The sequence below is a fragment of the Oculina patagonica genome, chromosome 2 (genome assembly GCF_052425735.1).
Source record: "Oculina patagonica isolate OP01 chromosome 2, crgOcupat, whole genome shotgun sequence".
Taxonomy (NCBI): domain Eukaryota; kingdom Metazoa; phylum Cnidaria; class Anthozoa; order Scleractinia; family Oculinidae; genus Oculina; species Oculina patagonica.
Genome location: NC_135759.1, coordinates 30,562,138 through 30,576,540, shown reverse-complemented (window position 1 = coordinate 30,576,540; position 14,403 = coordinate 30,562,138). Strand labels below are relative to the sequence as shown.

Here is a 14,403-nt window from a genome sequence, read left to right as displayed (position 1 = left end):
AACGAATAAATAAACTCAACAAAGGCAAGTTTGACCACACCAACATTTGTTTAAAAAAAAAGAGACATGACAATACAACAAGGCGCTTTACGGTCATTGTTACATTATTTTTACGTATCACACTTTGCGCGGACTACATTACCAACTATTTATTTATTTATTTATTTATTTATTTATTTATTTATTTATTTATTTATTTATCAGAAAACTGTTACATTGCCTAATTTCCTCTATGAGACGCGCCTGAAGGGGATCGTGGTACTTTTATTCAACAGAATAAGTTCTGGACAGGCCAACGTTGAATACAACTACCATGATTCCTTGCAGGCAGGTCTCATAGCGGAAATTGGGCACTTATAAACTTTATTAAAAAAAAAGGCTTGATGATGTGATTTCAGCCCACTCGAACTATTTTGTCATTACCGAAATAATTCTAAGATATACACGAGATGTGCAAGATTTGCTCGGACAAATACCTTTTAAATGCTTTTCTTGTCTGTAATTCTCTGGGCCTAAATGACTTATGGTGGATTTCCACTGACGCGTAATTTTTTACGTGCGTAAAAAATTAGAGACAATGTATTAACGGCTTGCGTACACGTTTACGCAGGCCGTTCATACATTGTCTCTAATTTTTTTCACGCACGTAAAATTTACGCGTCAGTGGAAATCCACCATTAGTCTGTTTATCAAGTTCGCGATGATAAAGTAAACGAGCGGCCATCGATATGTTTTATGTGTGGGTAGCTACATGCATGTAAAGAATCTCGCCTGACTAGACCTTAATTCCTAGTTTATTGACCCACAAATAAGCTCAGGGATTCTTACACATTCGATAGAACCGAAATCCATCTGTGAGATAAGTATCGCTTCACAAATAGTCCTACTCTGCGTCTTTTCTAAACTTTAGAATGTTTAAAATCTCAGACAAGGTATTGTTAATACCGTCTATCTTCTTATTTTGTATTTCGATGGTATTTTCAATGCTCTTGATATTCTCCTTCTGGACTTTCACATCATCTGTTATCTTCTCAATTTTTTCTTGCATATACTGCAGCAGGACATCGCTTGTTACTTTCATCTCTTCCACTGAATCAAATGTTTGGTATAGAACCATGGTCTGCTGATCTTCACTAAACATTGAACCAAAGCCATCGTCATGGCTACCTGAAGATCGTTTTTCATTTGAGTCTTTTGGCTCACCTGGGCACATCTTGAAGAAAAAAATGGACGTGTAAAGTAATTAATCAAAGTAATCAGGAAAGGAAGAAATGGAAGCAAGATAGGTAGCTATAGGTAGGAAGGGAGGGAGGGAGGGAGGGAGGTAGGTAGGGAGGTAGGAAGGTAGGTAGCCAGGCGAGCAGGCAGGTACGCAAAGATAGGTAGGTAGGTAGGTCAGTAGAGAAGTAGGTCGGTAGGCAGTTAGGTAGGCAAAAGTAGGCAGGTAGGTAGGCAGGCAGGTAGGTATGCCAAAGTAGACAGGTAGGCAGGCAGGCAGGTAGGTAGGTAGGTAGGTTGGTAGGTAGGTAGGCAGGTAGGTAGGCAAAAGTAGGCAGGTAGGTAGGCAAAAGAGGCAGGTAGGTAGGCAAAAGTAGGCAGGTAGGTAGGCAAAAGTAGGCAGGTAGGTAGGTAGGTAGGCAAAAGTAGGCAGGTAGGCAGGCAAAAGAGGCAGGTGGTAGGCAGGCAGGCAGGCAGGCAGGCAGGTAGGCAGGCAGGCAGGTAGGTAGGTAGGTAGATAGGTAGATAGGTAGGTAGGTAGGTTGGTAGGTAGGTAGGCAGGTAGGTAGGCAAAAGTAGGCAGGTAGGTAGGCAAAAGTAGGCAGGTAGGTAGGCAAAAGTAGGCAGGTAGGTAGGTTGGTAGGTTGGTAGGCAGGTAGGTAGGCAAAAGTAGGCAGGTAGGTAGGCAAAAGTAGGCAGGTAGGTAGGCAAAAGTAGGCAGGTAGGTAGGCAAAAGTAGGCAGGTAGGTAGGTAGGTAGGTTGGTAGGTAGGCAAAAGTAGGCAGGTAGGTAGGCAAAAGTAGGCAGGTAGGTAGGCAAAAGTAGGCAGGTGGGTAGGCAAAAGTAGGCAGGTAGGTAGGCAAAAGTAGGCAGGTAGGTAGGCAAAAGTAGGCAGGTAGGTAGGCAAAAGTAGGCAGGTGGGTAGGCAAAAGTAGGCAGGTGGGTAGGCAAAAGTAGGCAGGTAGGTAGGCAAAAGTAGGCAGGTAGGTAGGCAAAAGTAGGCAGGTAGGTAGGCAAAAGTAGGCAGGTGGGTAGGCAAAAGTAGGCAGGTGGGTAGGCAAAAGTAGGCAGGTGGGTAGGCAAAAGTAGGCAGGTAGGTAGGCAAAAGTAGGCAGGTGGGTAGGCAAAAGTAGGCAGGTAGGTAGGCAAAAGTAGGCAGGTAGGTAGGCAGGCAGGCAGGCAGGCAGGTAGGCAGGCAGGCAGGTAGGTAGGTAGGTAGATAGGTAGGTAGGTAGTATAACAGTGTATACGTAGTATCAGCGTTTGGGAAAGCTGATTTTACGGCCTTGCTGCCTTTCACAGCAAGATGGATAGCTGGACAGCATCAGTGTCATCCATATATAGGTATGTAATCTAGAATACACAAATAACAGACTTAAACCACAGAAAACGGCTCCAAATTATGCAACTTACGTAGCATGAACTTTTTTCTACAAACCTTCGCTAGCACTCGAATTCCCTTGTGCTTCATTCCGACGAAAGGAAAAATGTCTTGTTTTTCGGATCTCAGCTTCACTGAAATCTGAGCAACTGTTTCGCCATTAAGTGAGAAAAAAATTGGAATTTTTCCCTCATCTACTTCATCAAAACCGGCTCTACAGCCTATCAAATCACCACGATACACCACAGGAGCTAAAAGAGAAAGAGTTGACAGTTGTGCTTTACAGTTTGTTAGGTGTCTCTAAAGCCCTCAGATCACAAAGCTGTTAGGGTATTAAAGAAAAGTTGTTCTTTCACTCGACCACACGACTGCGATTTAAATAATTACGTAAATAGAGCGATTTTCACTTGAGTGTCAAAAGTAATTCGCATTTGCTTTGGTTTTTTATTACTACGCTCTGTGATTGACTTAAAGAAAGTCGCACCACGTTCTCAACCAATCAGAAGAAACACTAAAACCATTCGTGACTCACTCACACACGTTTGCGTCGGCTACCTGTATCTGTTTCGAGTTTTGATTAGTTCACTTGATTGTCTATGTCTTTTGTGATTGGCCAGAATGATTTATTTGGTTTGGTTTTCGGTATAAAGATGCACATTACACTTTGTTATATAATTAGGAGAAATTTGCATAAAATTACCTTCTATGAAAGTCTGTTTACCAGAGTCATCACAGTAAACAATATGTCCATTGCACGCGTGATATCCAACAGTGTGACGAACTTCCCCAGCAGCTTTATGTACATCATGTTTTGCTCGCACCACACCAACAACTAAATCCCTCTTCATACCACCCTCTTGAACAATCACCTAAAATAATACAAGGCAAAGCCTGGAATCATGTAGCCCATTGGTTAAAAGCAGTGAAGTGAAGAAATGGAAAAAGTGTCAAAAGGCTGGGGGTAGACCAGAACACCGCCACCTTTCTCTTGTCACAACTCTTTGCGCTTTGCGAATCCAGCAGCGCCTGCACTGCTGTCTATGTTTAAAAAATACCGCTGTCTTCACTAACTATAGACCTTTTTTTACCTGATACGTTTCCTGAACATTAACATACTCCCGACTTTGATGATGAGTCAAAAAGGATCTTACGGAACCACGACGGCGACGCTGACGACAACGTCGACTGAAAAATAAATTTATATTTTACTTAAGTATCTCGCAACTTAGTATATTAATTTATTTAGTGCGTTCATTTTTGTCAGAACTAATCTCTAGCTGAATATAAAGAGGCATTAAGTAGAAACATAAAAAAATTCGTTGTCGTGGTTCACGTTCTCCATATTACGCAGAATTTGGTCAGTTCACGTTGTTGTTTTGCAGAGGACGACAAAGAAAGGTACCAAGATATATTCCAGTTCCTGAACTCTTTCTTTTACGCACCCTTTATAGGGGTTGTGCCCATGCGCCTGCGTTCAACCCCAATAAAGGGCGCGCGGAAGAGAGAGGCAGGGACTGGACTAAGTTGGATAACGCACGTGCTAAGCTATTGTACTGCTTATTTTAAAAGCCTTTTGTTTGCCGACGTTCTCGTTGCAGTCGCCGTCGTAGTTTCGTAAGGTCCCTAAAATCTAGAGCAAGGGACAGCACTGTTTTTTTTTTTTTTTTTTTTTTTTTGGGGGGGGGGGGGGGGGTTATCAGCAAAGAAAGAACTAAATCTAATTAATATATAGTCTTAAATCCTAACTGGAACCGCACAGAGCAAGTGGCAGTGTTCTGGAATTACCTCAAATCTCGGTAAAACTTCAGAGAATGGTTGTGTGTATCTGGCTCCATGGAATTCATGGAGCCACGAAATTTGACATCTGCTACAAAGTGCTGGTCCGATGTACGTCAACATGTAATCTTCAATATGAATTCCCTGACTCTTCCACGCCTAATGGAATAAAACAAACAGATCAGGGACAACATTAACTAAGAGTCAGTGTTATTTTCCCTGATATTGAACTATATATAGTTCTTTTTTCTTGCTGGGTACTTAAATCTACCCACAACCACTGCCACATTCAACACTAATATAAAGAAATGTAGAGTTCGATTAATGGGATCTTATTCTTGGTCTTATATTTTTCACCAATATGAATCCACATTTTAAGACGTCCCTCAGCATTTTTGTTACTTTGGCAATTATATCTTATCGCAAAAGTGACTACCAATAATAGTAATGCGAGGAAAAATAAAAGTATATATGTTAAGAGTGATATGTCTACATTTATCAAATAAAACTGACGCCTTGCACACAAAACACAGTAAAAACGTTTAAATAAATGAAAAGTAAAAAAAAAAAAAGTGCTACTTACTAAACGACCGAAAGGGCGGAATAAGTCATTCCTTTGTTCGGGATCGGTGAACACTCGTCTGACAATCTGATTGCACATTTCCCGATTTCTGTCCGTCTCGGACAACACGCTATTTATTTTACTTTCATCTGGCAAAAGAAAAAAGTTAACATGTTTTATGCAGCTTCATAACTTGTTTTGTCTTTATACAGATGTTCATGCAGTACTTGAAACCTTTACCACATAGCAGAGACTGGGAGGGGTGGTTTAAATAACCACAGTTGTTGCAGTTATGATAAGTTTCCTAGTGGAAGACTTTTTTTACAGACTTCAATGAACAATTCACATTTTTTTGTATAACTGCCGGAAACCTTTGGGCGTTTTCAAATTTTCATACATTAAGATCCCTTCCCTCTAAGTAGGGCACTTTTTTGTCAAAGCAACATCAAGCCGGATATTCTTGCGTTTCATCTTCTACATTTCCGGGGCATGGAAATTCTAATATAGACCGGAAGAGGAAAGGAAAAACATTGTCACCTGATAGTGGAAAACTGAATCCATACTTTGCAAAATAAATCACTTTTAACTTTTCAGTCATGCAATCTAACTCCTCCACCTAAGAGAAACGAGACATTTTATTAAGTACAGAAAAAGATTTAATGAGAGAATTCTTTCGCATAGAAAGGACTTTAAAACAAGTCAAGAGATCGTTTTTGTCCTTGACTGTTCACATCCTATCTGCCCAACGAGCAGAGTTACTTTTGGCAATATCCGCAGGAAAATAAGAATTCCGATTCACGTATGCCACTTGCCAATTTAGAAAAATATTATATTTGATATAGAAGTTAACGCTGATGTGCCTACAACTTTCTATTATGGTCCTCCAAAGTGATACTTTCGTCGTCATGATTTTTTATCTTTCACATACCTTTTTCTCCATTATTTCATCTTCCAAATCATTGCTGTTTTCTGAATCTCGACACAGTGCCAATACAGGATGGGATAGCAAGTTCAGTGGTACTGGAATCGGATGATAGTCTCTATATGTTCGGATTGTGACAGCTTTCTTAAATGACCACTCCCTCAACGAGTTTTTCTGACAGTGTGAAAAAGCTTTTAGTTAACTTTCTCTGTCATAGCTGTTAAGCAACCGATTTACTGCCAAATCGAAATTGAAAGTTAACCCAGGAATTACACAAGAAGAAATCATCTGCTTGGTGTTTTCTAATAAACACATAAACAGAAAATCACTAACTGTATCTTTAATTTACTTGCCCACCTTCCCGGACTACTCAAAAGGACCCCTATCGTGTTGCGGTTCGTCACCGACGTAAAAATATTCGTCTAGCAAACAACTTTAATCGTCCTCGTAAGCAATAGGGGACTTAATTCATTCGATAATCATAAGTGTAAATATTAATGGTATCTATTTATGTCATCATTTATTATCTCAATTCAAACTGTAGGCTTCCTCTAAAAAAAGTCTGTTAAAAAACAAAGGCGCATTTTGAAGTGGACGTACCTGAACTCGTTCATATGTGTTGGAAAGGACGGCAATCATCATATTAACAAGAAGCACCAGAGCTGCAATGATAAATACTGCGTACAGAGCTTGGGCGAGGTGATCTGATGGGGTCTCCATGCCTGTGTTGAAAAGTTCCAGTTCTGTCATCCCCAACAGCGTCCAGCAAAGATGCTTCAAGATTTCCCACCAACTTAAGGAAGAAGAAGAAGCCACATTACGATGGAAAACAGATAACGTCAAAGGGTAAAATCGCTATAGAGAATTATTTCAGCATTAGAACTGGGAGAGAACTAGAACTTGACTGCCACTAGTTTACAAAAATTGCATACTAGGATCGAAATTCAAATTCTAAGGGGACAGACTACGAACACAATACAGTAAAAACCCACGTATAAGAACCTAGGTTTTTTCAAGTTAGCTTAAACAGGTTCTTATATTAAATAGATTTAGCCAAGCCTAAAAGCGGAGCTCCCCGGTAATTTACTTTGCCCTTTATTAAAATATCTGAATTCACTGACCGTAGGCATAAAAAATTGTTAATGAGCCCGCAATCCAATAGAAAAAACCATTTTTCGGTCAGCGGTCAACTTTATAAAAACACGTTACCTCGATGAGTTATACACCTGAGCCCGCGATATGATCACGTGATACTGGTCAGCGGATACCTTGTAGTGACAGCTGTCAATTGACCATAACTTGGATGCCCATTAACAAATAGATGAGTGTTTATCTATTTCTGAAGTGCGCAACACCGTACGTACGCCGTACGCGCCCGCGAGCCATGCCGCTAGCCATGATGACCATGAAAACTCAAGTTCATGGTTTTCCTATTTCTGTGAATTTTCTATGGGTATGGGGCTCCGCTCTGCGGCCTTCGGGCCGCTGTGGAGCTCCGCTATAAATGGTAGTTAGTGTAAAATTAGGCTAACTAGGTTCTTAATTAGGTTCTTAACTTTTGTTCAAGAAATAAAGTAGAATTTTTAAATGATCTGGTCTTTAAGCCTGGTTCTCATATGATCGTCCCGATCGTCTCTGTCGCTTCTGTCGCTTCAAAAAGTTTGCTTGCTCCAATCACCTCACACTTTGCAAACGACAGAAGCGACAGAGACGATCGGGGCGATCATATGAGAACCAGCCTTTAATGTCCAATAACAGTGTTCTTGGAGGCTTCGGTAAGCAATACTATACTATTTTAATCTGATTCCGTTAAAATCAAACCTATACTGTACCCTTCACTATAATTCCCAATAAAACTTGTATACAAAACAATATAACATGATAAAATGTCAAAAATCCAAGGAGGACAAGTTTTATGTAACTATGCTGTAACTATAATGTGTTCAGACTGTGTTATAAAATATATTTTTGAGAAGATTTTTTAATTCCATATTTTTGAGAAGATTATTTTTTTGAAAATAAGAACCTGTTTTAGAATTTTAGCCTAAAATGATTCTTATGTGAAGGGTGCTTTAAAATGAAATTTTAGCCTAACAGGTTCTTAAATGTTAGGTTCTTATACGCGGGTTTTTACTGTAGTCGCTCCTGTAAATATCTAATTGCCGTAACCGTTCATCAGTAGGATACCTAAAATGCGTGCAATTCCACAATTTGTTTCGGCTTCATTAAATCCTATACCAATTGCAGAACGTTTAAGGAGGAGCCACCCACGATTTGAACACAGTTACAGACATTTAATCATAATAATAACCTTACTCTCTAGAATAAATGAATTTGCAAAGTTGGAAGACCTTGGCAAGATGATTTTCGTAAGAGATAGCAAAAACAGACCACTTAATCAAAGAAAATTTCTCGCAAAATACACTGACAACGATTACTTGTAAAAAGGCAGCTTACCAGGACAGTCCAGAGCTGTTACAGTCTGCGTTACTCCTACAAAAGAAAAAAGGAAGTACCCGACTTAAAATTTGATCTCCGATCAGCTGGAAGTCCGTACATATATAAAACAAATACTGACCTTTTGTCCCGTAACAATCTCTCCTCACTTGAGACAAACGATCCTTCAGCAACATATATTTTGGTTATTGCCAGAGAAAACGCAAGTATTCCAACAAGGAATTGAAAGAAAATTATCGCCACATCTTCAATGATGCTCATAAGGGCAATATGGGTTGTTCCGGTTTGCTTGCTCGCCTCCATCAGATGGCCAAAGACCCGTAGCGTGAGGAACATGGTGTTGAGGCCATAACAGTAGCCCGCGATAACCAAAGCTCGATTGCCAGTCGCAGAAGTGGACACACCCCAGGTAACCATGCGCAACATGAATGTGACTACATAGATGACGAGTATTATGAAGTCCAAAACATTCCAACGATCACTGAAAGATGACCACATAGTAAGGATGTAGATCATTAGGGATAAAAATGAAGACTGATGTTGATGTGCAAGGTGAAGTTTTGGGAGAAAGTAAAATGGACTTTATAGCTGGCCCAGTTTTTTCTTCAGAAAAAAATAAAAGGAAGATAAACATATTGTTCATGTTTTCGTTGTTGTATTGCCCGATTTATTAATTATCTTTAATTTGCTTGCCAACCTCCTCCTCAGGCAGAAAAGGAGCTCTATTGTGTTACGATTCCTCATATAAAAATATTCGACTAGCGAGCAACTTCCATCGTAAGTAATGGTGATAGGGGACTGAACTCATAGTTATCGTCATATCATCACTGGTTATTTCACTCTGTACTGCAGTTTCTCGTCTATGATGTCTGTTAAACTGAACGTGTTTTGAAGTCAGTCGTAACTGGACTCGTTCATGAGTTTTGGAGGAGTCATCATCACATTAACATGAAAAACCAGGACAACAGAGCTCAAAATTATGAAATTGTACCTACCATTACTATTAAATTATAATTTTTCTCATTTGCATTGGTACATTTACTTACATGAAGTATTTTCCTAACGTGCTGAAGGCCATGCGCGAGTGGTAATCGTCCACTTCAATTGGCAAATCGAGTTTTTCGTCATGGTTACTCCGAGATTGTTGATAGACATAGTTTCTATGTTTTGAAGGAAGACGTTTAATCCTTTTGAGCCTCTTTGATGTTTTCTTGTTATTATATTGTTTGAATTCCGAGAGTAAGCGTCCAACAAAAAACACAGCGATCACCCATTCCACTGCCGAGAAGGGGACAACTGATGGGGAGAGGCAGATTGCGATATGAAGACCCAGCACAGACAAGTTGCTAAGCGTATCTCTAAAAAATATGAAGTATGGTGTTGAGAAGTAATCCAGATACCGATCTAAAGTGGAAATTTAAAAAAAACCATTAGATTTGTTTAATAGAACATCCAGTAAGTACGCTAAAAGCTTAGACTTCCCACTCATGGTTTGCATTGATTTTGATAGTTGCCGCGGGGCTTCGCTCCTTGACATCTATTGTAGTGAAAAAATCTTCAGCCGACAGACCAGTTTTTAAAAAGAAAGCCCGAGCTTGGTGTCTTTACTATAATGGTCAAGTTATCACAATTTTCACCATCCTATTTGACCAGATAGGGGAGGAGAAGGAACATTGCCGTAAGTTCCTAATTGTTCCTATCACGAGAAGGAAGGCAAAGTATATATAGATTGTATGGATGTTTCAGTTAGCAGTCGAAGGTACAATCTTACCATAAAGATCCTCTTCGTAAACCTCTGAAAAAAAAGAGAGAAATAAACTATGAGAAGAGAAATAAACTATGAGAAATAAACTATGAGAATTTAAACAAGGCGTCGATAGTTACGATAAAAAAACGGTAGCCCGAGTTGAACATGTAAAGGTAGACCAAAACGTAAAATAACAGATATTTTATGTTGACACAAGTAAAATATCGTCAGTTCGTTTTGTATCGTGATCCTGTTTTAATAATCATTTTTAATGTTTCACGTGTAAGGGTAAAAGACGTATGATGTGCATTATTTAGCCGCAAATCCTCACAAAGTCTTCACATTACAACTTTTTTCATGCAGTAGAGAATAGACATACATGAGATTACCTCTTAACAATCTCTTGCCAAGTTTTGCCTGATCTTCCAATGGACAACGGATGACCTCGTTTTCTGACGCAATAAGCTCAAGGTCCTCCACAACTGGACGTTCTCCAACTGCAACTGGTACAATTCTCGCCCCAATAGACTCAGTGAGATATTTTGTTTTGAGCAGTAATCTTCCTTTTTGAGGACCAAATGATCCAGTTGTGTCATTTGTGAAGAGAATGACAACCTACATGTAGAAAAATATGTGAAGTTGTTACTGACGCCTTTGTTAACATTCACGATCCTAGTATATCTGAAAGCCCCAAATCTTATAGTGGTGGACTTAACCAGAACGAAGTTCTTCCACGGTTGTTCTAAGAAAAAATCTACAAAAAGAATCGCATTTGATTTCTTGTAACCCCTATAATGGCTTTGTTTTCATAAAGTGCGAGTGTTCGTTTTTACAACTGCATTGCGCAGATTGCTTCACAACTGCAAGGATCACTTATAAATGCATTTACCTTTTTTGAAGTTATCCTAATAGCTTGGTTCTTGAAGGCTTGCGATGCTTCGGCAAAGTCATCATGTAGAGCTGGGCTGCAATTCACCGGTGGATTTAAGGCATCAAGTTTGTTAATCAGGCGATCTTTGTTGTTTTTGAACAATGGATTGTCGTCGAACCTGATGTGTTGGAAAGCTTTTCCCTTTTTGAAACTTATCAGACAGTAATTGGTAGATTTGACGCCAATTTTTTGTATCATGTATTTGATGCAGCCTATCATCTTCTTAAAGTTGTCTTTTCCGTTCTTTCCGGTGGCATTTAGAATGAAGCAAAGTTCCAGATCTATAAACATGAGAATAAAGTGATAACTCAGACGGTGTCGAAATTTCTAACTTGGTTTAGCTTTATAAGCTAAACTTAGGTTTCTCCATGCAAGATCGAGGAAGGTGCATCAATTAGGTTTCTACTTCCCTACCTCCCACAACAACCAACGCATGATTATATAATAAACATACCACCCCTATTATTTGCAGAAATAATGATACATCTATAATTCTAAGATTACTGAATGGATTGAAACAGCCCTCAAAGTTGGACATCTTACCTTCATGAGCTCTTTTGAAATAGAAGAATATAGAAAAAGACGAATTGGACAGCAGTCCTAGAAACACACAATCCCAAATCTCAGATTGGCAGATTCAAGAAAGAGAACAATAACGACCTGGACGAGATAAGCTTATAACAGTTTGAATTTGTAACTTAAAAGTTCTATGCACGGACACATCGTGATTCAAGTTACATGAGTCTGTTTAACACAAACCTTTTGATTTTCTTCTCCATACATTGATTGAATGGATACCAAATAAGAAAACGAACATGAACGGGAAAAGAATGATATCCAGTAAGCTATAAAGCTTCAACAATGTCCATTTCCATCTGTATTTTGATCTCAAGCCAGCAAATCGTCCTCTCCAAACTTTTTCAAGCAAGTTATAAACAACTGGGTGGGAGAGAAACTAGAAAAAAAGAAAATAAAAAAAAAATGAAATCAGGAAAGCAAATATCAGTTAAATGCCAAATAATTGGCGAAAAGTGAGATTTCTTTATATTCTCTTGTTCTTGATCCGTTAGGGCAGTCTGAAGGACACTTGATAATCGCAAATGTTTAAATAGGGTTATACCTTTCCTTGATTGTATTCAATGGCTTTGTCAATGATTAGGTCCAGTGAATCACCAAAAGCTTCTCTGTCTTTTGTATCCGACTTGAGAGGATCTATGAGACAAGTAGTAAATTCCTCTACTGAATTGGCCAATTTTTCCAGTTCTTCCACATCTGGTCTGTCCTGACGAGCTTGATACTTTAGATACCCGCTCACCTTTGGTAAAAGAAATGCATATAAAATAACATTAAAAGCGGCGAGAGAGACTTAGAGTGAATTGCCCTTAGTGCCGTGCAGTGAAGTGGGTTGCTAGGGGAAACCCAGATGACTCCGAGAGCAGTACTCCTTGACACATAACTTTTTAGTTCATTTATTGCAATCGTTTCTAATTTCACTTTCAAAATCATTTTATTGTTTCATCGTGCGCTTTAATGATTTGTTACGTTTCATTACATTTTTTTTGCACAGTATACTACTAACATACCTCAAATGCCTTGAGAAGAGTATTCGTACCGCACGCTCCAAGAGTTTTTGGTGTGATGGCTTCTGCTATGTCGTCAAAGTCATCAGACGCTAATTTCTTGTTCAGATTCTTCTCGAATTCTAGCAATTATTTATAAATAAAATGTCGTCAAAAGCAACATACATGTCAAATCTCCGCATAGATTTATCTGCAGTTCCGAGCTAGGGAATCAGTCATCTCTGCAGATATCGTCTTGTTCGTTTGAACTAAGCCTAAGCCCACGATATGATTATGATTATGATGGACATTAATGATGATGATGATGATGATGATGATGATGATGATGATGATGACGATAATGATGATGACACATCGTCATCGACATCGTTGACGTCATATCACCGTCACTTACTCTGGGCCTCTCTTGACTTGGTCGTTATACTGCTTACTTTGTCTGTTCTAAGCTGGCGAGGAATTTTACTTGGCCGTAATAATGTACAAGTAAGCAAAGGATAGAGTTCCCTGGTTTATACTACTATTTAGGTCCGTACTATAAGGTGATTTACACTGCACACACTCACATGCAACGAAGCAAATAAAAAAATCCACCTGATAAAGACTGCATATCTCTTTCGTCCACGGTGGTTTCCTAAAGAAAATTAAAAGCGAAGACAAATGAAAAGAAACAATATGTACTTTAGAGTCCAACGCATTACCAGACTGCTTTTATAAATTCACTCCAATAAATAAATCTTTCAAATACTGACAAAAACAGTTTGCAACCATTCGAATAAGGTTTACAACCCAATACTACAACCCACAGAGCCTGTACTATTTTCACATGAAATTATCTTATGGCGTTTGAATTTTGTGCAGCTTTATGCCTTTTGTATAATCACAAGATAGTATTTAGGTAATTTCAGGCGGTTTGTTCAGAAGTCCTAGAAGAAGATTGCAGACAACGGAAAAAGCGACTTCAGTTTCTCTCACGTGGTCATCTGGAAACCAGCAGTGCCTGCCTTTTCAAGGAACGGCAAGAGAAAGAAATAGAACAAAACATCCCTAGTCACGGCTGTATCTGAACAAAACTATTACTAAGTAACGTCATCGTGAAGTGAAACTGCGTTAGATGCTTTTTCTTTAGATTATTTTAATATGCCTAATCAGGCGAAGCAAGGCACTAATGGAAATACAGCGGATCCGTGACAGCAGTTCGAAAAAAACCTAAGTTAATTTATAAAAAATAAAAGAAATAATGGTAAAGGAAAGAGTGGTCTACGTAAAGGTTATTACTTTCAATCACTTGTAAAGCCAATATAACCATTGGAAGTCTTATGGCTTCTGCGGAATTTGAATTACTCAAGCGTAAACATGTAAATGACTTTATACAAACTTTATCCAAAACTAAATATTTCAATTAGGTAAAGATAAAAAGGGCCCTTTCGACCAACTCACCTATTTCTTTGAAGCTGAGACGCAGAAAAAAGTTGGTTTTAACATCCAGCAAATTTGCTCAGTGTCAACCGGAAATCGTTGGTTTATTATCGGTTCGCGCAGTAGGCCATGGTCGCCACGCTATAAACATGAAATAGTCAGCTGACAATCGTCTTTTAGTGAAAACTGTGTGTAGCATACAAGATAATTGCTTTCCTTATCTTGTTATAATGTTGGCCAAGTAAAAAGTTAGTAAGAACGTTTCTGAAAGGCTTGCGTTGTAAATGGTTGCACGTCACAGCCAAACGAACTGTTGATTTCCTTTGAGGGACAAGTCACGCAAAAAACCGGAAGTCAATACAATGGTCAGGCACGTGAAGGCGCACGGGAAGTAGTTCTCTCGTTCCCAGTCT

General features: G+C 39.0%; 1 protein-coding gene across 1 annotated transcript; it reads right to left on the bottom strand.

Moving 5' to 3' along the window:
• Positions 1-683: 683 nt before the first annotated feature.
• LOC144644070 (uncharacterized) lies at positions 684-14,319 on the bottom strand. Its single transcript, XM_078503480.1, has 19 exons — positions 14,012-14,319; positions 13,166-13,205; positions 12,578-12,696; positions 12,115-12,309; positions 11,754-11,949; positions 10,953-11,275; positions 10,453-10,678; positions 10,088-10,111; positions 9,363-9,720; positions 8,438-8,797; positions 8,317-8,352; positions 6,460-6,652; positions 5,866-6,033; positions 5,475-5,553; positions 4,959-5,086; positions 4,385-4,534; positions 3,300-3,468; positions 2,657-2,850; positions 684-1,213 (listed from the first exon to the last, which is right to left on the bottom strand). Exons 2-19 carry the CDS (start codon positions 13,179-13,181, stop codon positions 884-886), a joined length of 3,264 nt encoding a protein of 1,087 aa, XP_078359606.1. The 5' UTR covers positions 13,182-13,205; positions 14,012-14,319; the 3' UTR covers positions 684-883.
• Between the last annotated feature and the right edge of the window lie 84 nt (positions 14,320-14,403).